This window comes from Lontra canadensis, unplaced genomic scaffold, assembly GCF_010015895.1.
Source record: "Lontra canadensis isolate GAN:19392208 unplaced genomic scaffold, GSC_riverotter_1.0 scaffold88, whole genome shotgun sequence".
Classification (NCBI taxonomy): Eukaryota; Metazoa; Chordata; class Mammalia; order Carnivora; family Mustelidae; genus Lontra; species Lontra canadensis.
Genome location: NW_022631082.1, coordinates 203,554 through 227,375, shown reverse-complemented (window position 1 = coordinate 227,375; position 23,822 = coordinate 203,554). Strand labels below are relative to the sequence as shown.

At 55.2% G+C, this 23,822-nt stretch overlaps 1 protein-coding gene across 1 annotated transcript; it reads right to left on the bottom strand.

Moving 5' to 3' along the window:
* Positions 1-5,235: 5,235 nt before the first annotated feature.
* Positions 5,236-23,610, bottom strand: GNA15 (G protein subunit alpha 15). The gene is made up of 7 exons (XM_032883517.1): positions 23,367-23,610; positions 16,986-17,170; positions 12,531-12,685; positions 11,807-11,935; positions 9,724-9,853; positions 8,506-8,659; positions 5,236-5,643 (listed from the first exon to the last, which is right to left on the bottom strand). Exons 1-7 carry the CDS (start codon positions 23,509-23,511, stop codon positions 5,417-5,419), a joined length of 1,125 nt encoding a protein of 374 aa, XP_032739408.1. The 5' UTR covers positions 23,512-23,610; the 3' UTR covers positions 5,236-5,416.
* Between the last annotated feature and the right edge of the window lie 212 nt (positions 23,611-23,822).

Genomic DNA, 23,822 nt, shown 5'->3' with positions numbered 1-23,822 from the left:
TCTTCTGATGGGTTCCTTTTTTTTTTTTAATTTTTAATTTTAATTTTTCATTTTTAAAAGATTTTATTTATTTGACAGAAATCACAAGCTGGCCGAGAGGCAGGCAGAGAGAGAGGGGGAGGCAGGCTCCCCGCTGAGCAGAGAGCCCGATGCGGGGCTCCATCCCAGGACCCTGAGATCATGACCTGAGCCGAAGGCAGAGGCTTTAACCCACTGAGCCACCCACGCACCCCTATTTTTAATTTTTAAAAAAGATTTTATTTATTTATTTGACAGAGAGAGACACAGCGAGAGAGGGAACACAAGCAGGGGAAGTGGGAGAGGGAGAAGCAGGTTTCCCGCCGAGCAGGGAGCCCAATGCGGGGCTCGAAACCAGGACCCTGAGATCATGACCAGAGCTGAAGGCAGATGCTTAACGACTGAGCCACCCAGGTGCCCCAGTATTTAAAATTTTTTTTAAGTAGGTTTTGTGCCCAATGTGGAACCCAACACAGGGCTTGAACCCACGACCCTGAGATCAAGAGTCAGTCCCTTAACCCACTGAACCACTCAGGCGCCCCCTACAGATCACTTTTGAGTTACAAAGAGGAAACTCTTTTTGGGGAAGCCCAGTGAAGATGGTGTTTACATCACTAGGAGTGTGATAAATGGGCATCCTGGGGGGGGGGGGCGGGGTTGCTGCTGGGATGTTCCCACTGGAAGTATGTATCCCCCATCTGACCGAGGAAATCAGCCCCCAGACCCACCCTGAGGCACATCCCGCAGAATAAGTGGCCTGCACCCTTCCAAAGGTCAAGGTCAAGAAAAGTCAAGAAAGACAAAGGAGCATGGCTGCATATCAAGTCTGGGATGGAAGGAGACCCTCTCGCCCCCAACCCCCCAGCTGCTACGGGGCCTGGAGTTAAGTGCAGGAGTGAACCTAGTAGGGACTCGAGCGTGGGGGGGAAAGGTGCCGGGAAACACGGTGTCAGGACGACTGATGGGATTTTCACTTGGGCTGTATCTTATATATACACGCGAGATTGCCTGAACTTGACCATCGTCCTTTGCTTACATAACAGAAGGTGTTTGTTCGTGGAAATGCGCGGTGTTTTCGAGTGAAAGTTGGTGATGTCTCCAACACACTCTCAAATTACTTAGAAAAATAGAGAACAAGGAGGAGAAGGTTTTCTATAGAATATATTATGTGCTTTTAGATCATGCTTATAGGCAGAGACAAAGCAAAAGGTTTACCCCGGTGGATCCAGCTCTGGGATCTAGATTTTCTTTCCGCAAAGGGATAAATAGTAAATATTTTGCACTTTGCGGGCCAGACTGTCTCTGTCACAATTACTCAACTCTGCTGTCATAGCGGAAGCTGCAGGGGACAGTATGTAAACAAATTGGCGCTGTGCCCATAACACTGTATTTGCAAAAAACAGGCTTGGCGCAGGGGGTTTGTCCGTCCGCGACCTAGATGAGGGGCATACGGAAGTTCATTGTAATCATTTTGCAACTTCCTTCCTAGCTTTGTGATCAGATTGTGGTCCCTAAATATCGCCTCCCATTCAAAAGAAGCAGGGCTCCTTGGAGAAATGGCGGGGTCCGGGGCCAGGGCAGGGTGAGCCCAAAGCATGCCTCTGGGCTAGAACATGAACTCTTAAGTCTGGCGGGGGCATGTCAGAAGGACTGAGGGGCCCACCTGCTGGGGGCTCCCTGGCAGGAGGCAGAGCCATGAGGGCACAAGAGTAACGCTGTCATAGAGCATGACAGTCACCTTCGTAACCGTCTCTGAGCGCACGGCTCTGCGGCGTGAAGCACTCTCACACTCCCACCCTCCGTCTCCAGAACATTCCATCCCCCCACACGGAAACTCTGTCCCCATGAAGCACGGACTCCCCACCCCTGCCCCAGCCCCAGCTCCCACGCTCTCCTCTCTGTCTGTGTGGACGGGACTCCTCTGGGGCCCTCCTGGGAGTGGGGTCCTGCGGGACGGGTCCTTCTGGGTCTGGCTGCTCTCGCTGAGCCCCGTGTCCTTGGAGTATCTCCGCATCATGGCAGGAGTCAGGGTCCCTTCCTTCCTGAGGCTGGATCGTGTTCCCGCGTGGGGATGGACCGCGCAGTGTTTATCCTTCCTCCCCAGGTAGACACTCGAGTTGCTCCAACCTCTTGGTGTGCAACGTGGGTGTGCAAGTAGCTCTTCAAGACCCTGCTTTCAATCAAGTGTTTTTTTTTTTTAATAGAATTGTTCCAGGCAAAAGATGCAGAGAAAATGAAAGCATTAGGATATCACCATTTTTGTGGTCCCAAATGATGTTTCTGAGGAACATTCCCCAATGGCTGCTAAGACCATCGGGAGAAAGGCTCGTGGGCAAATTCGTGATCGATGAATCAGACTGATGCCCCTTAAACCCAGGGATCAATTTAAACACAGAAGACAGAGAGAATGAGCTGGATGTTCCATTGTGTGTCTCCTGGAGAGGCGCAGAGATGCAGGGACCAGCGCGGAGAGAACCAAGCAGAGGTTCAGTGTGGAGGCTCACAGGCCCCCCTGGGAATCCCATTTCCAGACAGGTGAGTTCGCAGGGGTTATGGGGAACGAGGAACACATCTGTCGACACCGCGGATGCCCCTTGCCCTGTCCGGAGGCTGGGAAGTTCTACGGGACAAATGACCTGGGTTCTTCAACAGATAAACGACCAAGAAGAAAAGGTTGGGGGCTGCTTCCTGAGGAAGAGAGTTACAGCAGCTAATGCCACGTGCGGGCTTGGTTTGTGAACAAACGTCTGTGACTTGTGCCCATCAGTGACGAGGGACCCTGTCATCGTGGACCCAGGGAGGGGTCAGTACTGGCCTAGGAGGGCTGGGTCTCCGTCCTGGCTTTGGGGCCTACTTCCCCTTTAGGGGTCTGTGCAAATGTTTTTAATTTCTTAATACAGCAATCATGAATACGTAATGAGCCCAGTCTGGATTTCATTGGTCTTTTCTACCAACATGTGTTGAGCCCACAAACGTCCACGTGCAGCACTGACTCTCCTCCCTGCTTTTGTAGGTTTGATACTTTCCATGATTTAAAAAAAAAAGGTTTTCAAAAGAGTTGGGTGATTCCTCGGCCAGGTGACGAGGTCCGCAGAGGTGGCAGGCTGACGATGCGGCAGAAATGGCCTTCTGCTTCTGTGGTCCTAAAACCCGTAACCTGAGCCCAATTGTGAGGAAAATGCCAGGCAAACCTTCACCAAGGGACTGTCCAGGAGATATGGTCAAGTCCTAACCCCTGGGATGTGGGGATGTGATCTTCTGTGAAAACAGGGTCTTTGCAGATGTCATCAAGTTAAGATGAGGTCATTGGGGTGGGCGCCCATTCAGTATGACTGGTGACCCTATAAGGGATGAGAATGTGGACACAGATACAGACGCACACAAGAGAAGGGTCCGTGTGAAGATGGAGGCTGTGATGGAGGGACAAGTCCACAAGCCGAGGGGTGCCTGGAGCTCCCCGGGAGCAGGGAGGGGCCCTCCCAGCCACACTTTTGACTTCTGCTCTCCAGAGCTGACAGCGTAAATGTCTGCTGTGTAAGTCACCTAGTTTACTTTGTTCTAGAAGCTGGGGGAACAAATGCAATCCCAGACCAGCGTGCTTCAGAATGCCCAGGATCAGCAAAAACAGAGGAAATCGGGAGCTTTGGTCTACCCGCTAGACTGGATGCTCCCCGATTCATGAATCTCTGGGAAAAAGCCAGGAATTTCTCTAAAACTCACAAATGAGGCAAGTCTGAGAAACTGTCACAGCCCAGAGGTGCCTCAGGAGGCGTGATGGCCTCAGGTTGCGTGGTGTCCTGGCAGGGGTCCTGGGACAGGAAAAGGACACGAGGGGGAAACTGAGGAAATCTGAATATCGGGGGGACTTCAGTTCATGGCGCGTCAATGTCGGGTCGTGGATGATCAAGAAAAGGTGCGCGTGAAGGTCGGATGTTTGTAATAGGGAAATGCGTCATTTCACGGGGTGACTCTGTTCTAGTTTCACGTTTTTTCTGTAAATAGGACTATTCTGAAAAATAGTGTATCTTTTTAAAAGTAAATAAAGAGGTGCCTGGGTGGCTCAGTGGGTTAAGCCACTGAGTCATGGTCTCAGGGTCCTGGGATTGAGCCCCACATCAAGCCCCGAGTCAGGCTCTCTGCTCAGCAGGGAGCCTGCTTCCCCCCCCACCCCCGCCTGCCTCTCTGCCTATTTGTGATCTCTGTCTGTCAAATAAATACCCAATTGGTCTTTTAAAAAAATAAATAAGTGAAAGTTAAAAAAAAAAAAAAGCGTGGAAAGAATCAGTATCTTGGCGTCGCCAAACCACAGGCGGGAGCCTCAGCCAAACGACTGCATCTCTCTGTGTGGGTTTCCCCGTCTGACAACAGAGGTGGGCTGGCTTGTGCCATGGCCCTGAGGACTGTGGGGCACCGTGGTCTGCGGTAAGTGGGACCATCTCCGTCCGCATCTCCACCTTCATCAGAGGTGGATGGTGGCTCCTGGAATTTGGGGTGAGCAGCAACACAGCTGGGCTCGACTGCCAGCCCCCATCGCACCCGCCCTACCGCCCCAGGCCGGGGAGAGATGCGACGCCACCTCCACGCTCCAAGCGCATGGGTCCCGCACCAAGGACGTGCCCTGCACGGGTGAATGGACCCTGGCAACTTGTCCCCGCCTTCTCCACGTGGCTACCCCACCTGGGACAGGCGCCCTGAGAAGGGGCGGCGCAGTGAGACCCAGGACTCCCCCAAGAAATCACAGGTGTCCAGCCTGTCCTGTTTTTAATGTCTCGCAGGGGCCCTGCAGTGGTGGGGGGGGGAATAAATATAGAAAGGTCGTGAGACTCAGCGCCGGGCCCCCAGCCTGAGAAGTGGGGGGAGCGCGTGGGCCTAGGCCTCCCTGGTCTGTAAACAGGGCGAGACACGCTTGGAGGCACAGACTCTGGAAGGGACAGCGTTTTCGGGGTCGCTCTTCCCGCCGGGACAGGGAAGTCCCCGCGCTCTCCGGACTCAGGCTGGCAGGCGCCGCCTCCCGTCCGCCAGGGGGCGCCAGAGTCCGTCCCTGGGACCGAAGCCGCCCCCCTCCCCGCCCCCATCACCGGGCTGGCGCGTCGCCTCCGTGGGGTCCCCGGCCTCCGCCCCGGGGAGACCCTACCCAGGGCAGGGCCCCCTCACTCTGCCTCCACCCTGCCGTCCCAAGCGGCCCGTGTGCTCCCTCTCCGGGGAGGTAAAGGGAGGCAAGGGAGGGCCTGTGGAGGGCCGGGAAAGAAGCAGGCGGCGACCGGCCTTCGGCCCGCGACCCACTCGCCACCCGCACCTGGGGCTGCGCGACGGGGACATCCGGGCTCCGCGAGCCCCGGGCCGCCTGCAGGTCGCGCCCGCCACGCGCGGGGCGAGCCCGGGGGCAGCGGCGCCTGGGTCACAGCAGGTTGATCTCGTCCAGGTAGCGGGCCAGGACCGAGTCCCGCACGTCCTTGAAGACCTTGCGGATGTTCTGCGTGTCCGTGGCGCACGTGTAGTGGCTGAAGAGGCGCCGGGAGCGCGGCCCCCTCCTGCTCCCGTCGGCGCCGTCCACGCAGCCCGCGTACATGCCAGTGTACATGTCCAGGATGAACCTCTTGGCTGCCTCCGCGTCCTGCTTCGGGCCTGCGGGGAGAGGGGTGGCCAGTCAGGGCTCGCGGTCCGCAGGGCGGGCAGGACTCTCCCTCCTGGGCCGCGGACGTGGACCACATCAGGGCGGCAGGGCCTGCAAGGACACGCAGCACGGCGCAGGCGGGCGCCATCTTTGGTCTTTCTACAGGGTCACATGACCATCAGGTCCAGCCAATGGGAGCCTCAAGAATGGATTCAGGTGTGACACATGACCTGGGATGAACCAATAAGCCTGGGCTCTGGGACTTTAGGCAGAACCGTCTTAAAGAAAGCAGCTCACGTGCCTGGGTTTGCAACTGAGGGGCTGGGAACCTGGAGCTGCGGACAAAGGTCTCTCTGAGAGGGGCAGGTGGGTAAACCGAGGCCAGGAGAAGGGGAGGGATAGCCACCCTGGGGAGGCCGCTGACATGCTCAGCCTTTCTGTGTCTGTGTCTGCGTCTCTGTCTCAAGCCAGAGCCCACGGCCTGGCTCTGCTACTTCCTAGTTGGGTTGCCTTATTCGGTCGTCCCCGCAACTGCTGTGAGCCTCAGTTCCCTCACTTGTAAAATGGGGATCCCAACCGTCCCCAGCCGCCCAGAGTTGTGAGGATTCAACGCAGTCATGTAGAGGGCTCTGTACTCAATAATGAGAAAGTTGTTGGCATTCTTCCAGAAAGTTAGGATCCCCAGGGGGTAAGTCTGCTGGCTCCTGATCCAGACTGCCTGGGTTCGAAACCTGCCTCTGCCACTCCCTGGCTGTGTGGCTTTTGGCAAGTGTTTGCACCTCCTTGTGCCTCGGTTTCCCCACCTCTACGTGGTGAGAAGAAGGAATGCTGCTGCACTAGGTGCTTCCAATGGGGTTTGATGCGTGAGCTGTTGTTATAATTACAGATGTTATTTAGTACAGAAGAGGGAAGGACTGAGCGCCAGAAGTTGGCAAAGAGTTCTCTAGCCTATGGCTGGGAGAAAAAGGTGAGTCATGAAGGTTTCCTTTGATGTGAAAGAAATAATCCTTCAAAACTCTCCTCTTTCTCCCCATCCCCAAACTCTCCTGGCCATGTCCGCCATGCTGGAATAAGCTGACATATATCTCCCAGGCCCCCAAATCTTCTGGGTCTGATTGGCTGAGAGGGGCTCCCGTGGGCTCTGAGACCTGAGAAAGCCAAGGGTCACACCCATGGTGATGTCACCAAGCTTATAGTGGCATCTGCCATGGTTGCTTGTGTACTGGGGTGACTAGCGTTCCCCCAAATCCCTGTCTACCCAGAACCTCAGAGCATGACCTTATTTGGAAATACGGTCTTCAGATGTCATTAAGTTAGCCTGCAATGGCGTCATACTGGATTGGAGTGGGCCTGGTAGCCCATGACTGGAGTCCATATAAGAAGAGGAAACACACACATACATACACACACACAGGGCCGTGTGACAGCTGAGGCCAATCGGAATGCTGTGTCTATAGTGTCTATAAGTCAAGGAACCCCAAGGATTGCAGGCAACACCAGAAACTAGGGGAGATGCCTAGCTCAGATGTCCCCTCAGAGCCTCCAGAAGGAACCAGTCCTGCTGACGTCTTGATTTCACACTTCCGGCCTCATTACCTGAGGGGGATACACTTCGGTGGTTTCCTGCCACCTGGTTTTTGGCCCCAGAAAATGAAGCCAGCTTGTCTCCAGGATGGCGGCCACCACTCCCCTCCCTGTACGTGGGTGCCATCTGGCCCTCGAGAAGGGAGTCTCCTTGGCTCCTTTTGAGTATGATCTGGCCCCAGTGACTTGGTTGACCAATAGAGTGAGGCATCTCTTACCATCTGGGACTTCTGAGACTCCCCCCTGCCAACCCCCTGGGGCTGGAGTCTGGTCACTCCAAAACAGTCATGCTGTGAGGAAGCCCAAGGTTCATGAAAGGACCTGGATTAGGAGACACCAGATGGGGCCAGGGAGGCATGTAGAGGGAGAGAAGGGGGAGAAAGAGAGCAGGAGAGGGAAGGAGGGGGAGGCAGGGAGGAAGAGGGCACAGAGGGATCAGACACACAGTGTTGGAAGTCGGAGGGGTATCTTGCTCGTGGCCACCTCAGCTGATGCCACACGCATCAAGGATGAACTCACCCACCTCAACCCTTCCCAAGTTCCTGCAGCACAAAAACGTGAGTGAAGTCAAAGGGCTATGTTAAGCCCCTAATTTAGCAGGCGGTTTGTCGCTCAGCTGGGGTACTTCCACAAGTCCCTTCACAGTGGCCCTCCAAGGAGAGTCCGAGCCCATTCACCCCTTCTTGGGATGCACCCAAACCCCACTTCTGCTCTCTTTAGAATATAACCTGTTCCTGCCCAGGGTAGGGTTATAGTCCTGATTCACGCGCCCTCGCCAAAACACGACCATTGCTACGGGTACCGCGTGTAAGACGGTTGCCGTATCAATGAAAACTGAGCCCTGTGCCTTGGAAGGACTTGTCCAAAGGTCAGGCACTGGTTTCTTTTTGCATCTGCTATCTTAGATAGAGATAAGATGACTACGAAAGATTAAAAAAAAAAAAAAGTCTCCAAGATCTAGGCTGATTCTGGAAATAGTTGTTGCCGCCTTCCAGGTGTGGCTTATGACAATGAACTCTAGGGCAGACCCACACACAAGAGATCTATGACACCTGCCTCCTTAGAGGCCCCTGTTTGAAGGCACCGCATCAAGAATGATGGCAGCTGTCACTTTCTCCCCATCCTGCAGAGGGGGGACACTGAGACTCAGGACTTGGGTCTGGACCTCAGGTCTGTCCCATCACATATGAAACTCCACTGACTCTAGCTGAGGTAGAGTCTGGACCAGCATTTGTCTTGGGAACTGCTGTCGGGAGATGAAGGGTATAGAAAGTTCTAGAACCACTCACCCTGGAAACTGGGGAAGTAGGTGGCCAGGTGGGAGGTGGGGATCTTCTCCTCGAGGATGTCAGTTTTGTTGAGGAAGAGGATGACAGATGTGCTTTTGAACCAGGGCAATTCCAGTATGGTGCCAAACAGGGCCAGGCTCTCCTTCATTCGGTTCTGGGTTGGGGGGAACAGGTAAGTCATTACTCCAGTGGCCAGCTTGGCCCGCATAGGAGCACTCCCCCCCCCATGTGGAGGTGGGGCTGTCAGCCTAACGTCCAAGAACTTGGGGCTCCCCAGCTCCTGCCTGGGTCAGAGGGGCTATGCCCATGCTTTTGTGTGCCTCTACTGGCTTGACTAGTGTCCCCCACCAAGTTCATTTCCCTCTAGAACTTCAGAATAGGACCTTATTTGGAAATAGGGGTTTTCTAAGATGTAATTAGTTGAGAACAAGTCATAGTAGATTGTCACCTCCCATGGCAGAGGTCCTTATAAAGAGTGGCATTTGGACAGAGATACATGGGGCTAAGACCATGTGACCACAGGGGCAGAGATGGGGCGTCGTGTCTCCAGGCCAAGGGACACCAAGGACAGCCAGCGACCCCCAGAAATAGGGAGAGCTAGGGACAGAGTCTCCCTCATGGGCTCAGAAGAATCAGCTGACATGCCCATCTGGGGTTTGTGGCCTCCAGCCCTGGGAGAGGAGATGTCTCTCCGTGGCTCCAGCCCTCAGGCTGTCGCACTTTGTCACGGCAGCCCCAGCAAACCAGGACATGGCAGGGGTGGGGGTGGTGTGTGCTGCATTCGACCAAGATCTGTGGCAGAATGACCTCAAATTCATTCTGTTGCATTTGGTCTGACAGTCAAAATTTTAGCATCGGCCCTTGGATTCCCCAGACTGGGCATGTGAAACTTTAACCCCTAAAAGCACAAAGGTCTGAAGCGAGCCAGGTCCCAATTAGGAGAAGGGTTCACAAAGGAGCAATGCCCAGCCTTTCTGAATAAAAGCAGGACGCTCTCCCTGGGGCATGACCCATTTTCCCAGGCCAGCTGCATTGTGCTTCCTGGGGCCATGTCTCGGAATGAGAAAGAGAGAGAGAGAGAGAGTCCGGGGTGTTTGTGGATCTGTGTCTTAGACTCAACGTTCTGACCACGGAAGAGTGGCGGCGGGGTGTTTTGCTCAGCTCCACATCCTGGGGCCAGCAAGAGGCGGCACACCCTGCACCCGCGGTGGCCCTCACCTCCTGGTTGTTCTCCTCCAGACACTGGTCGTATTCGCTCAGTGAGGCCAGGTAGATGAGGGCGATCACGTTCTCGAAGCAGTGGATCCACTTCTTGCGTTCCGACTTCTGGCCCCCGACGTCCACGATCCTGCCAAGGATCACCCCCATCAGACCTCATCAGGACCCACTGCCATGGCACCCTGGACCCCAGGCACATCTGGGGCATGTCAAGATCCATATTTAATAGCAGCAGGAATCAGGGCCAGGCTCTGGGACAATGCCTCTGCTGCGTGAGTGCATTTCAGCCCCATGGGTCAGGTGTTACTCGGGTCCTTTACACATGGAGAAACTGAGGCATGGGAGGGGAGGCTTTGCTGAGCTTCTGTGCTGGGATGCCTGATTTCCACCCCGTGGCAGAAGACAGCAGGTCAGACACATCTGGGGTCTGCCCTGGTTCTGGCAGGTGACCTGGAACCAACTGCAGAACAGTCCGGGACTCAGTTTCCCCATCTGTGATGTGTGCATTGTTCTGTCACAGCCAACACCATCCTGTCTGTGTGGGGCCAAGGGCCCAGACTCCACCTTCACACACTGCAACAAAAGCCTGAGCCCTCCCGTCTTCCTCTTCTCTCCTCTAAGAAATGTGGGTCACTGATAACAAGGCTTGCGTCATTTTCCTGGGGATGGGACTGTTACCCAGGCAGCCAACAGGAAATGCCAGAAGCCCCAGAGCAAGAAGGGACTTGCCCCTTTGTATGGAAAACCGGGCTGGTGCCTGTGGCTTGTGATCCCTGAGACCAAACCCTCTTGGGCCTCTTCAGACTCCCTGAAACCTCAGAGCAGAATGGGGGGGGGTGCAATGGCTGAGAGCAGGGCTCTGGGGATTGAGATAGGTGGGAGGGATGCCATTGCCAGCCTCCCGTCTCAGAGTCTCAGCTTCCTCTGAGCCCTCACTCCACGGGTTAGCTCTGTCCTTGGCCTAAGAACACACTCAAGGCTTCCCCCCTGAAAATTAGCTCCTCAGCGCAGGCTCTCCTGTGAGCTTCCCCAACCTCTATTTTCATTCCTAAACTTTGACCAATTCATCCACCCACATGCTCACCCACCCACCCACCCATCCGTCCATCTATCCAACCACCCACCATCTATCATCCATCACCCACGCACCCATCCATCCATCCTTCCACCTGTCCACCCATCCACCCACATACTCACCCATCCACCCACCCATTTGTCCATCCGTCTGCCCACCCACCCATCCAACCACCCACCATCCATCCACCCACCCATCCATTCGTCAATCTAATCCCCACCCATCTATCTATCCGTCACCCACACACTCATCCATCCATCCATCCACCCACATACTCACCCATCCACCCACCCATTTGCCCATCCGTCTGCCCACCCACCCATCCAACCACCCACCATCCGTCCACCCACCCATCCATTCGTCAATCTAATCCCCACCCATCCATCCACCCACCCACCCACCCCCGCATGCATCCACTCATCCATCCATTCATTCCCCATTCACCCACCTTGGCACATCTACACACACAGACACTCACCTAGTCCTGCCCCTTCCACATGCAAAATGATTTTTGCACCATCCCTTCATTTCCATCCCCATGCCCACTGCTCTTGCCCTTACCAACCCTTCCTGCTTGGATCATGGTTCCTGCCCCCTCCTGAGTCTCCTGACCTCCATTCTCACCCCCCAGGAGGATCACCCTCTGAGCTTCCCCAGCCCTGAATCAATCCCTCTGGAATATCACTGACCACAAAGTCTCTGCTCCCCCTAGCCAGCAGCCCTTCAAGATTTATCCTAATGAACTCCTACTCATCCTCCAATGCCCTAATACCAATGTCCTATCCTTAGGAAAACCTGCCCTCTGAGAGCTCTGGTTGCCCCACTCTGGGATCTTCCAGCCTCAGATCTGGCTGTAAAGGGGCTGAGGGTGGCTAGATATGGCTCTGCCCCTTTCAGCCTGGAAGCCCCTTGAGTACTGGGACCGGGAAACTCCTCCTCATCCTTCAGGGCCCCAGTTCCTTTGCCCTCCCATAGGAAACTTTTCCCAACTCTGGGCAGTGAGCTCACCGCAGGTTGGTCTTCTGCACGGAGAAGCAGTACTCATTGATGCCAGTGGTAGGCATGCGGCTTCGGAGCACGTCCTGGGCCGTGGGGATGTAGCCCTCCTCAGTGATGCGCTCCAGGTGGGACAGGTAGCTGTGGAGGGAGGAGCCCTGAGGCCCAGTCTTCCAGCCTTAGTTTGTTTCTCAGACCCCCCACCCACCCAAAGCCCAGTGAGGCCCCTGCTCAGGGAGGGGCCAGGATCTCTGGCTCCGCAGGTGGCCCAGAGCATCACCCTGAGCTGGGGGAGCATCAGGAAGAAGCAGTTTTACCCTCAAGCTGAAAAGCAGCATGACCTCAAGGACAGTATGAACTCAAGAACAGTCTCACTTGGCGGGGGGAGGGGAAGTCACCTTCGGGGGGCTGTCACCCAGTGAATCTGTCCCAAGAAAAGTCTCAACTGTCAAATCACCCTAGATGCCCAACATCGTACTCAGGACAGTGTCACTGTGTGATGATGAGCAGTGTCACCCCAGGAATGATAACACGGCTGTTCAGTGCCCCCATGAACAACATCACTCTGGAGGAAGACCGTCCATAGCCAGCCCACCCCACAGCATGTCCCACAGCCGGAGCCCACCAGCCTGGACCCTGACTGCCCAAGAGGGATCCCCGGGAGGAGCTCATCCCTGGCTGCATCTCAGCTGTGCCCTGCACCCCACACCTGCCGCCTGCAGGCCCCCACACTCACTACACAGCTGAATCAAGCAGGTGGAACTCTCGGCGGCGCTCATAGCAGGCCCGGACGCCGGCGTCCCTCCACAGCCACTGTATGGCCACGGCGTAGTGCTTCTCGAAAGTGGTCACCTTGTAGGGGTCCTGGCTCATGACCACACTGGCATAGTGCTGGGGAGGGAAGCACAGGGAACTTCAGGGCAGCCTGGCAGGGCAGGACCACACACATCCCTGCAAGTCACTGCCTCTCTCTGCTAGGGAGCCCCCCCACACAGCACCCCCACACTGCAGTCCTGCTCCACCCCTCTGCTCTACTCTGCACCTGTGTGTCCCCAGACAGAGGGCAGAGGGGCAGCAGAGAACACAGTGGGGACATCAGTTCTGGTTCTTGGACACCTAGGGGGCAAGTCGCTACGGGAGCTCCCACCACAGACCAGGTAGTGCAATGAAGCCCTGTGGCCAGGCCTCTCGGGGAGATAGAGGCATGCGCAGCCTGAGCCACCTGCCCAGCAGCCCCTCGTGTTTCCCCTTCTTCCTCCCAGCAACCTCTGCTCCATCTCTCCTCCTTTCTTTCCAGCAGGAGGGCATCCGTGCCTCTCAGACTTCCTGTGTTGGCCTGTGCATGTGCAGGTGTGTGTGCTGGTGTGCGCACACACATGGGTGTGTGTGCATGTGGGCTTGTAGATGCCTGTGAATCCGCATGTGTGTGGTTGTGCATCTGGACATGTGCATGTGAACTGTGTGTTCCTCTGAGACTGGGAATGTAACTAAGATTTCCATGATCTCTAATTAACACCATATTGAGGTCCTTGCCAGTGCTATACAACAGGAAAAAGAAAGGAAAGGTGTCAGGTTTGGGAAGGAATATGTTATGCTATGGTTATTCACAGGTAACATGACTATAGGTAGAAAATCCCAAACAGCCTAGAGATGAGCTGTCAGAATGAACAAGTTAACTTAGCAAGGTCCCTGAATTTGAGATCAATAAACAAAAATCAAACAGGTGGCTGTATATTAACCATGAACCAGTGGACATTTTTTAAAATGTAAATCTCATTTACAGTAGTTCTGAAAGATATCAAATACTGAGGAATAAATCTAACAACAGATGTGAAAGCCCTCTGCACTGAAATGTAGAAAACATGGCTATGAAAAATTTAAGAGAGCTAAATAATCGAAGGACTGAGCCATGTTCATGGATTGAAAGACTCAGCATTTTTTTAAGCTTCCAGTTCTTCCCAGATTAATCTACAGATTCCATGCAATTCTACTAAAACCCCAGAAAGGTGTGAAGGGGTGTGTGTGTGTGCATGTGTGTGTGTGTTTGTAAAAGTTGAAAAGGTAATTCTAAACCTTATGTAGAAATGCAAAAGGGCCTGGAGTAGCCCACACAATTCTGAAGAAGAACAAAGTGGCAGGATTTACACTAGCAGGCTTGAAACCTAGATATTAGGAAGCTACAATTGTTAACATGAAGTGATAGTCACTCAAAGGTAGATAAAATGACCAATGGAACAGAACAGTGAGCATTAGTGGGTCCAGGCACATTTGAACACCTGATTCATCACAAAGATGAGACTGTGGTACAGTGGGAAAAGCATAAGAGGCATTAGCATGATTGAATATCTGTCCTGGGGGAAGCAGGGCAAGGGGGCGTGAAAGAAAAGCAACATAATCCCTGCCTCACACCCTACTCAAAAATCAATCCAGGTAGAATGTAAATCTAGATATGAAACAACAAAGCTCCCTTTAAAAGACAACAATAGAGAGTTTTATCATGACCTTGGGGTGGAAAAACATCTCAATCTGGTTCCAACCTCCCTCCCCCACCAACAACACGTTATTAACCAGAAGACTGACACGCTCCATTCAAACTAAGAGCTATTCATGAAAATGCAAGGAACGGATGGGCAGAAAATATTTGCAAAATACATAACAAAGTGCTCATATCCAGAACATACAAAGAATCTGCTACAAATCAATAAGAAAAACACTGATACTTAAAAAAAAAAAGAAAGAAAGAAAGAAAAAAATCGGCAAAACTAAAAACAAAAACAAAAATGGGCAAAAGTTTTGAACAGGTGCTTCACAAAAATGGAATATCCAAATGTCCAACACACATATGAAAAGGTGTGCAACCTCCTTATTAACCAGGTACATGCGAATCAGAACCACAATCAAACGTGACCAAGAATGCACCAGAATGGCTACAACGAGGGGACAGCATCAGGTGTTGGCTAGGATTTGGGGCAAGTAGAACTCTTCACACACTCCTGCTTGGAGACAGTTTGGTGTCTCCTCCTGATCTAATCCACTTTCTGATCCACATCGACTTCTATGCAGAAACCCAACAGAAATGCACAGGTTTTCATAAAATGTATATGGTGGAAAGGAAAAAAACACAAGTATACCCCCAACGATGGAAGAATTACAGACACGCTGCGCTGTGCAGTGCCAGAAGCCAGACATGACAGAACCTTCCATCTAATTCCATGTAGGAGAAGTTCAAAAATAGGTGAGATGCTGATGGAAGACGGGATAGTGGTTAGCCCTAGGAGGGCGATTGGGTAGCAATGTTGGGAAGGGGCCTCTCTTCTCCTTCTCGTCCCAGGCAGTGGTTACACACGTGTCTTTGCTTTGTGATGATTCACTGAGCTCGCCATCGGGCTTCTCTGGCACGTGTGTTATATATCAATAAAAACGTTATTCTGTAAAGCAAAGCTGTGTAACCAAAGGTGGTGGGGTGGATAGCAGGTGCTTATCTTTGGTCTTCCACTGGTGGACTGTGAAAATTTAGCCAAGTGTCTCCCCTCCTTGAGCCTCCTGTTTTGCATCTAGGAGATGGGGACGACGGCTCCCAGCTGGAAGGGGTTTCGTGCTTACTGTGCCCTATGACATCCCAGGCACATTTTGAGAGCTTTTATCACTTTTAGTAGACCACATTCTTTTACCAGCCCTGTGAGGAAGGTGCTACCAGCCCCATTTGGTCTCCCAAGGTCCTTGGACCAGCTCAAATTCAAAATCAGAAGCTCTCTGGTTCGAGAAAGGTGAGGTCATGTCACACCTGTCAGGATGGCTATTATAAAAAGCAAACAAAGGACAGGTGCTGGTTGGGATGTGGAGAAGCTGGAGCCCTTGTGCCCCATTGGGGGAAATGCAAACTAGCGGAGCCGCTGCAGAAAACAGCACGGAGGTTCCTCTGAAAAATTAAAATAGAACTACCCCGGGATCCCGCAATTCCACTTCCGAGTGTTTAACCAAAAGAATTGAAATCAGGACCTTGGAAAGATATGAACATCCCCCGTGTTTCCTGTAGCACCATTCCCAGCAGCCAAGGTGTAGAAATGACCTAAGTGTCCACCAGCAGGTGAATGGATAACGGAAATGGTGCGCGCACCCACACACATGCACTTGCGCGTGCGCGCACACCCACACACACACACACACACGTGTGGGAATATTACACGGCTTTACAAAAGGAGGGGATTCTGCGATAGGTAACTGGTCGAATGAACATGGGGGCATCACGGTAAGGGAAATAAGTTGGTCACAAAAGGTCAAACACTGCAGGGTCCCACTCACACGAGGCGTCTAGAAAAGGCAACCCCATGGATGCAGAGAGCGGAATGGGGCCGCGGAGGGGGGATTTGGGAGCTTCCGTCCAAGGGACACGGAGCTGTAGTCAGGCAAGGTGAGTATGTCCCAGGGATCTGCTGTCACCAGCCCTGCCTGCTGCACCTGGAGATCGGTTACAAGGGCAGAGCTTGTGGGAGGCGTTACCGAATAAAATTTAATGAGAAAGGGATGTGACGTGCGCGTGCGCAGCGGCCCTCCCGCAGCAGGATGGGCAGGACTCAGTCAAACATTCCCCTGGCGAAATAGGGGCTGGTTCAGGACTCCCGCCCTCGCCATCACGGGGTCCAGGGAGAGATGACCGAGCTGGGAGGTCCACAGGGGAGGCAGGAGAGGGGAGCTGCTGCCAAGTCGCCTGGGATGCACGGAAGACCCCCAGGAAAGCGCTGGGTGAACCTAACATGATCTGGGGGCCCAAAGGACTCGGCCATGCCCCACGTGCTGACCTGGGGATCTGAGGGGATGTGGTCGTGACCTGGGGGGGTCAGAGGGGACATGGTCATGACCTGGGGCATCTGAGGGGATAAGGTCCTGACCTGGGGGGGTCTGAGGGGACACGGTCTTGACCTGGGGCATCTGAGGGAACAGGGCCCTGACCTCTGGCAGTCTGAGAGGACATGGCCATGACCTGGGGGGTCCAAGGGGACACAGTCCTGACCTGAGGAGTCTGAGGGGACACGGTCCTGGACTTTGGGGTCTGAGGGTGCACTCCTGCCCTGGGGGTCCTAGTGGATACAGCCTGGGTTTGGGAGTCTCCAGGGACATGGTCCCATTCTGAGGTCCAGAGCGCCCCCCCCCCCAGCTTGAAACCCAAGAGGGGAGGCCCCAGGATGCTCACGCTGCTCTCAGGCCTGCTGAAAGGGATCTGCAGCCGGTCCATGGCCTCGATCATGGCCCGCATGGAGACGAAGATGTTCTGGTAGACGAGGGGCCGGAAGCCCTTGCGGTCGTCCTCCGAGTAGCCCGCCCCGTGAATGATCCGCATCTGCTTGATGAACGTGCTCTTCCCGCTCTCGCCGGGCCCTGGGGAGGCAGATGGGCAGCTCAGTCCTGGGGCTCCCGCCATGCCCCACCCCCCCATGCCTTCACGGCCCCAATCCTGGCTTGGTCAGGGCCGTGCTCTGAGACCCGGGACCATTGCCTTCACCTTCCGGGCCTCGGGCTCTCCCCGCTGTAAGATGGGGTTTGCAACAGACCCTGCCCGCCAGCTCCCAGGAAAGGAGTTCACTGTGAGGGGCTCCCGGGTGTGGGGAGGGGGCAGCAAACTATCCTTCGGGCCGTCTGTTTCTGTGTGGCCGGCTTTGAAACCTTGGACGCTTTTTACGGTTGTAGTTTTTAAATTTTTAAATGATGGAAAGGAATTTTTTTGAAAAAGGCTATTTTGTCACATACAGAAAGGATGTGAAATTCGTGGGTCAGTGTCCACAAATAAAGTTTTATTGGCTCACAGTCGTGCCCGTGTGCATACTAACGATCTATGGCTGTGTCCTCGATACAGGTAGATGGGCCATCCGGCCCCTGGGACTGAGAACATTTACTGTCTGCTTGTACACAAAAATTCGTGGAGCCCTGGCTTACATGATGCCTAGACAGTACGAGCTACGTCAGCTAGGGTTCACTGTTAACAGCAGTCATAGCCTTGACTATAGTAAGAATCACTATTATTACTATTTGCTGTAATTCCAGGTGGAGAAACTTTAATGAAGGAAATAGAATAGAATAAATAGTGTTTAGCTGACTCTAGCTGAATGTCAGAGAAGGCCTCTCAGGGGAGATAATTTGTAGAATTGAGATCTGAAGTCTGGGAAGCTTGCTCTTGTGCCAAAATGTGGAGGAAAGGCACAACATGCAGAGGGCACAGCCCATGCAAAGGCCCTGGGGCAGAATCAGGCCTGGTATTTTGGAGGACAGAGAAGAGATCATTTGGCTGGGGCAGAATGGGGGAGGGAGAAAGAGGGAGAGGGGGAGGGCAGGGAGGGAAGGGGACTGTTGGTGCAGGGCCTGGGGACCAGGAGAGGACTTGGACTTTGACCCCAGGGAAGTGGGAGCCCTGGAGGGTGGTGGGGAGTGGAACACCTGATCCAGGTCCTCGCAGGTATCCTCTAGCGGCTACTGTAGCAAGGATAGACTGTGGCAGGCAAGGGCAGGCTGGACCCAGGTGGAGAGAAGGGGACATTCAGGGGTCCTTGCAGGGCCAACTACACGATTTACAGGCCAAGTGTGAGATGAGGCCTTTCTGAGCCCAGGGCGCTGTGGGTCCACCCTGGTCCCACACCCAGGAAGCCAGCCCTGGGCTTGCGACAATATCACTAGGATCTCCAATAGCCTGGGCTGGAAAGTCAGAGACCAAGGCTCAACCCCGCCGCTCTCCAAGCTCTGGACCCTCCCTCCCGGTGTGCCTCTGTTTCCTCTTTTGTCCAGTAAGTGTGACAGCCAGGCAGGGCATGTGGTACCAGGAGGTCCCGCCAACACCTTCCTGCCCTGCCCAGCTCCTGGGGAACACTGGCGGTGGGTCCTTCCAGGGACAGGATGGCAGACTGGAAGGAGGAACAGGAAGCAGCAGAAAAGGAAGAGGTGATCTGGTTGGAGCCCAGAAAGAGGAAACAGGGCAGAGGGAGCAGAGGGAGGTGGGGGGGGGGAGGTGTTGCCTCGCATCAGCCCCCCAGAAGCTCTGTACCCCCACATATCTGAGGGCAACAAGGGCAGGCCAGGAGACACTAGTATCTGTTAAGTCCACGGGACTCGAGGTCCAAGAGAAAGACCAGCTTTTCTCTTGCCCTGAGGGACACCAGCAGGGAAAGGGGAGAGCAGCCGCGCTGTGAGTCAGGTGTGCGGGCTGGGCTGGTGCCAGCTTCTACCATCACCTGCTCCTGGTCTTCGCTGCTTGGCGGGGGGACCCAAGCCCCTCAAGTATTTAGGGGTAAAAAGCCATCAGGCCTGCAACTTACTTGCAAGCAGTTCCGGGGGAGAGATGAGTATGTATTATTAAATACGCGAATACATAATAAAACAATTTGTAGACATAATAATGCATTATCTAAATGATGACTATACACACATATCTGGTTACGCAGAGTGTGTGCACAGACAGAGGGAGGACCGAGGCCATACGGCAAAAGGCCAACATTTGCAGAAGAATCGGGCGCCCCTTTTCCGCAAGGTTTGAAAGTGTCTCAAATTGAAAAGTGAAGGGGGTGGGAAGCTCTCCCGCAGCGTGAGGTGCCGGAGGCGACAGGGGAGCAGGAAAATGGCCCCATCGGAAAACCAGTGACGTTCTCGGCCGTGACAAGCGTGCTGCCCTCTCCGCTACGCGAGCGCGAGGAGAAGCCGTTTAGGAGTCAACAGAAACTCTCTGCACTACCTTTGCCATTTTTCTGTACCTCTAAAATTATTCCGAAATAAGCCGTTTTCCCCCAAGCACCTGAACAGCCCACGCCACGGGTCCACGGGCTGAAACTGCCCAGTGCGGAGCCGCACGTGTCTGAGATCACGGGATGTCTTGGGTTCTAGGAAGGGAGGCGTCCAGCTCAGCCAATGTCCCTGCAGGGCAGCGTGGGAGTATCACAGCCCTGAGCCCGGCAGGCGCCGTCGCACCAGAGCCTCGACAGGAGGACGGCTCTTGGCTCACTCTTCGTGTGGGGAAACTGAGTCCCAGGTGGGCTCATGGGCCTGCTGTGGGCCATGCAGCAGATGAGTGGCCGAGCTGGGATGCAAACCTCACTCCGTCTGAGCCCAGAGCTCCTGGGTTTTAAGTGGGACACCGGGAAGTTCCCCATCACGATAATCACGGCGAGCGTGATCAACGCTCGGCATCTGCCCGGCCCTGGGCCAAAGCCACCTGTGCCCGTCCTCAGTCAGTCCTCTCACGACCTCACTGGCTTACCATCTGCAGAAGACGCCCAAGGGTCAGAGAGGTGAGGTGATTTTCCTAGGGCCACACAGCCAGCAGCAAACTCAAGCCCTTACAGCTCTTAAACCAACAAAATGGGATGCGGCCCGCCAGCCAGGTGAGGCGTCACCCAAGTATCAGACGACATCATCTGAGTATCAGATGATGTCATCCGAGTATCAGACGACATCATCTGAGTATCAGATGATGTCATCCGAGTATCAGGTGATGTCATCTGGCTTGGGGGGCCTCGGTCTCCCCCGGGAGTGCGGAGAGCAATCCCAGGCCTCACAAAGCAACAGCTTACTTGATGTTTCTCTCTTCTCCTCTGATTTGTTAAAGGAAAAAAAAAATCCCGGTCACCACCAGCACCACAGATCCTGTGACTCATGAATGGGTCACAGGCGGAAAACTCCAGCGGGTGGAAACCCCTCTTTGCAGCCCAGGACCGTCCTGAAGCCACGAAGGGTGCTGGGACTGCTCAGCCCCAGGCTCCCGGGTGGCTTCGGGAAAGCCCCCCGGTGGGGCAGGGGGGCTCGAAGGGACAGCTCTGCCCACCTGGCGGGCCAGAAGGGAAGTGGCTGCTTCCTTCTGGGGATGGATGAGGAAGTGGAACCTCACAGACACCGGGAAGAGCTGTGCCAACCCTGGGCATCACGAGACACCCGTGCGGCTCCTTCCCTAGGGGGTGGCAGCTCCAGGAAACAGGGCCTCGAGGGCTCGGGGAGCCAGGCCTGGGCGGCTGGAGGGTCGGCGGCTCAGCGTCCATGTCCAGCTCAGGCTCAGGCTGGCTGCCGATCCCAGACCAATCCTGTCATCTCCCTGGGCCTCGGTTTCCCCATCTGTCACTGAGGAATCGGGGCTTTTCTCTCCAGGGGGCACGTTCACAGGGAGGTCAAGTGCATGGGCTTTGGACCCAGAATTCTAGGTTCTGATCCGGGCTGTGTGACCTTGGGCTCTCCGCGTCACCTCTCTGAGCCTCAGTTTCCCCAACTTATCTACCTCCGGCACTGCAGACACAGCCAGCTCCTCTGATGGCTTCGCTCTGATATGCCCCACTCCCCAACACGCCAATGGCTTCCTGTCAGGGACAGGCTCCTGGCCCCTCAGCCTGCTTCCTCAAAAAGATCAACCACCTCCAGGAAAAAATAACTTTTGGATTCAATTCCTGTTTTCAAGAAAGGAGGGTGGTGTGGAGGCCACCCTCAGGGCTGGGGATGGTGGGGAGGTCAGGATCACAGACCACAGGGCCACAAGCAGCGCATGGGACGCCGACAACCTCCCCTCCCCCCACCTGACACCAGCAGAAGGGGCTTCCTGAGTGGGGCTGGCTGGGCAGCAGTCTGAGCCATGTGGGGCCGGGGACCTCCCCTCCCCAGCTCTGGCACAGGTCCAGGGAACATCGCCCTGAAACAGGACTCACTCATTCCCTTATTCATTTATAAAGTTTGCTCTGGGCGTCCGCTCTCTGTTGGGGTCACCGTGCTCCTGGGCCAGAAGGTGGGGACCAGGGAATGAATGAGAGAGACACGGTCCCCACCTTCGTGCTGTTTGCTATGTCCCTGGTGAGACAGACCATGGAAAACAGTGAACCAGTCTAAGAGAGGGTCAGTGAGCGAGTGCTGGGAAGAAAGATCACATGGATCAAGTGGAGGAAAGAGAAGGGTGGGGGGCCTTTGTAGCGGGTGAGTCCGGGAAGACTTCCCCGAGGAGGCGACACATGGGCCATGCTGCCTGAAGTGAGCGCACCAGCCGTGCAGAGGTGTTCTGCTCCTAGAAGAACAGCATGTGCAAAGGCCCTGAGGTTCGGGTATGTGAACTTCAGGTGTGCAAGACAAGCTCCCCGACGCTGATAAGCCCAAGCCTGATGGACGGAGGAAAAGCAGACAGACGGCACCAAAGAGAGGGCACCGCCCCAAATGCTTGAGGCCTGGAAGGGATGATGACGGGTTTGGTGGACAACTGAACGCCCATAACTTCGACAGCTTCGAAGAAACAGGCAAGTGCTTTGAAAGGCACCGACAACCAAAACTCACTCGAGAAGAAATAGTCTAGCTAGCCCTAATCATATTATTATTAAAAGGTAATCAATCACACATCACGTACCATACCTACCATTACTATAACAGCCTACCCGGGCTGAAGAAATCCGAGACAGCTATTAAAGCAATTAAATTCCTAATTAAAAGCTTCCAGGCTCAGACAGCCTCATGGGCGATTTTACCAACATTGAAGGAAAACAAGTCCATGAAAAAAAGCAAAGAACCCAAGTGGCCGCCCAAGGGTTACAGGAGGGAGAAGCAGGAGCTGGGGTCCGAGAGGCCATGGGGCCGGAGGCTGGACCTGGATGGCCATCCCCAGGCCAGCTGCCTTGGAAAACTAAATTATCTTTTACCAGAACTACGTATAAGACTAGACTGAGAAGGGACCTGATGCAGGTGCGGTCCCAGGGTTCCCATGTCTCTACTCCTCGGGGCCCCGCCCACTGAGCCAGGAAAGATCAAGGCCACCGCACAGATGGCCAGGCTCCTGGCCCAGGGCCGGCCGGCCAGCCCCCGTGACTCCGGGACACCCCACACCTGCCCAGCCCACCCCCCTCCCATCCCTGCTAGAGCTCAAGATGTCCCGTGCAGGGTTAGGCCTGTGGGGAGTGGACACGTGAGCGGGACAAGACCTCGAGCTCTCCCGGGCCACCCTTCCAACCCACCAGCCCCGTCACTCCTCCCTTCTACCCTGTTTTCTTCTCCTCCTCGCTCTTCTTGCTGCCGGAAATTATTTTATCTGTTTGTTGCTGTCTGGGCTAACATCGGTCTCCCTTGTGGCAAGAGATGAGGTCCACGGCAGCTGGGACGTTGCCCCTGCCCGTGGCTGCTGTGCCCCAAGAGTCACTCACTGTCTCTTGAATGAACGAATGAATGAGTCAATCAGTCTGTCCGTCAGTCAGAGCCCACTGGCAATGCTGGGCCCAGGGCACTCTGTGGATAGTCAAGCCCTCCGTGGGGCAGGCCCGTGGCCGGGGAGAGGGTGGGAGGGCCTGTGTAGACGCAGTCGGGAGGGCCTGGGCGGGCTGCAGCGCGGAGCTCGTGGCTCCCTCCCCCCCTGAGGCCAGTGTAGCCAGAGCCGGTAGGGCGGGCTGGGCCTGCTGCCCCGGGGGCCACCTCCACTGCAGCACCTGCCCCTCGAGGTGGCCGGACCCGGATGTCTCTGTGCCTCAGTCTCCTCACCCAGAATCGGACCCAGACTCTCCCGGCCTGGTGGGGGGTCTGGTCCGCGCCGTGTCCCTGTCCCCGTCCCTGTCCAGGTCCCGGCCCCGGTCCCCGCCCTGCTCACCCAGCAGCAGCAGCTTCAGCTCCCCACGGTCCCGTTTCTTCTGCTCCAGGAGGATCCTGTTGATCTCCTGGTCGATGCGGGCGGCCGCCTTCTCCTCCTCTGTCAGGCACCACGGGCAGCAGCACCAGGTCAGCGAGCGGGCCATGGCGGGGGTCTCAGCAGGCACGAGGCCGCATGGCCCCGGCCCCCCGGGGAGGGCACCCCGCCCGGCCGGCCCTGGAGAGGGCTCTTGGCAGTGGCCTGCTGGGGTGGGGGGGGACCGCACTCTTCTGGGGGGCACCGCTAGGGACCCCTGACGTCCCGGCCTCAGGCACCGGGCGCCCGGAGCGGCAAGGCCTGAGTGCCCGGCACAGGCGGGTGGGGACAGGAGGAGGAGCCCGGGAAGGTGTGGAGGCTCAGGGCTCCCCGCCCATCTCCAGACCTGCCTGCCCAGCCCTGCCAAACTGGTTGAGGGTG

Bases quoted from the DNA above. Each gene is read 5' to 3' on its own strand.
- GNA15 (XM_032883517.1), bottom strand. From the start codon at position 23,511: ATGGCCCGCTCGCTGACCTGGTGCTGCTGCCCGTGGTGCCTGACAGAG. The intron at 17,171-23,366 runs GTGAGCAGGGCG...CTGCCTCCCCAG, and splicing joins GCTGAAGCTGCTGCTGCTGG to GGCCCGGCGAGAGCGGGAAG. The intron at 9,854-11,806 runs GTGAGCTCACTG...GATCCTTGGCAG, and splicing joins GTGCAGAAGACCAACCTGCG to GATCGTGGACGTCGGGGGCC.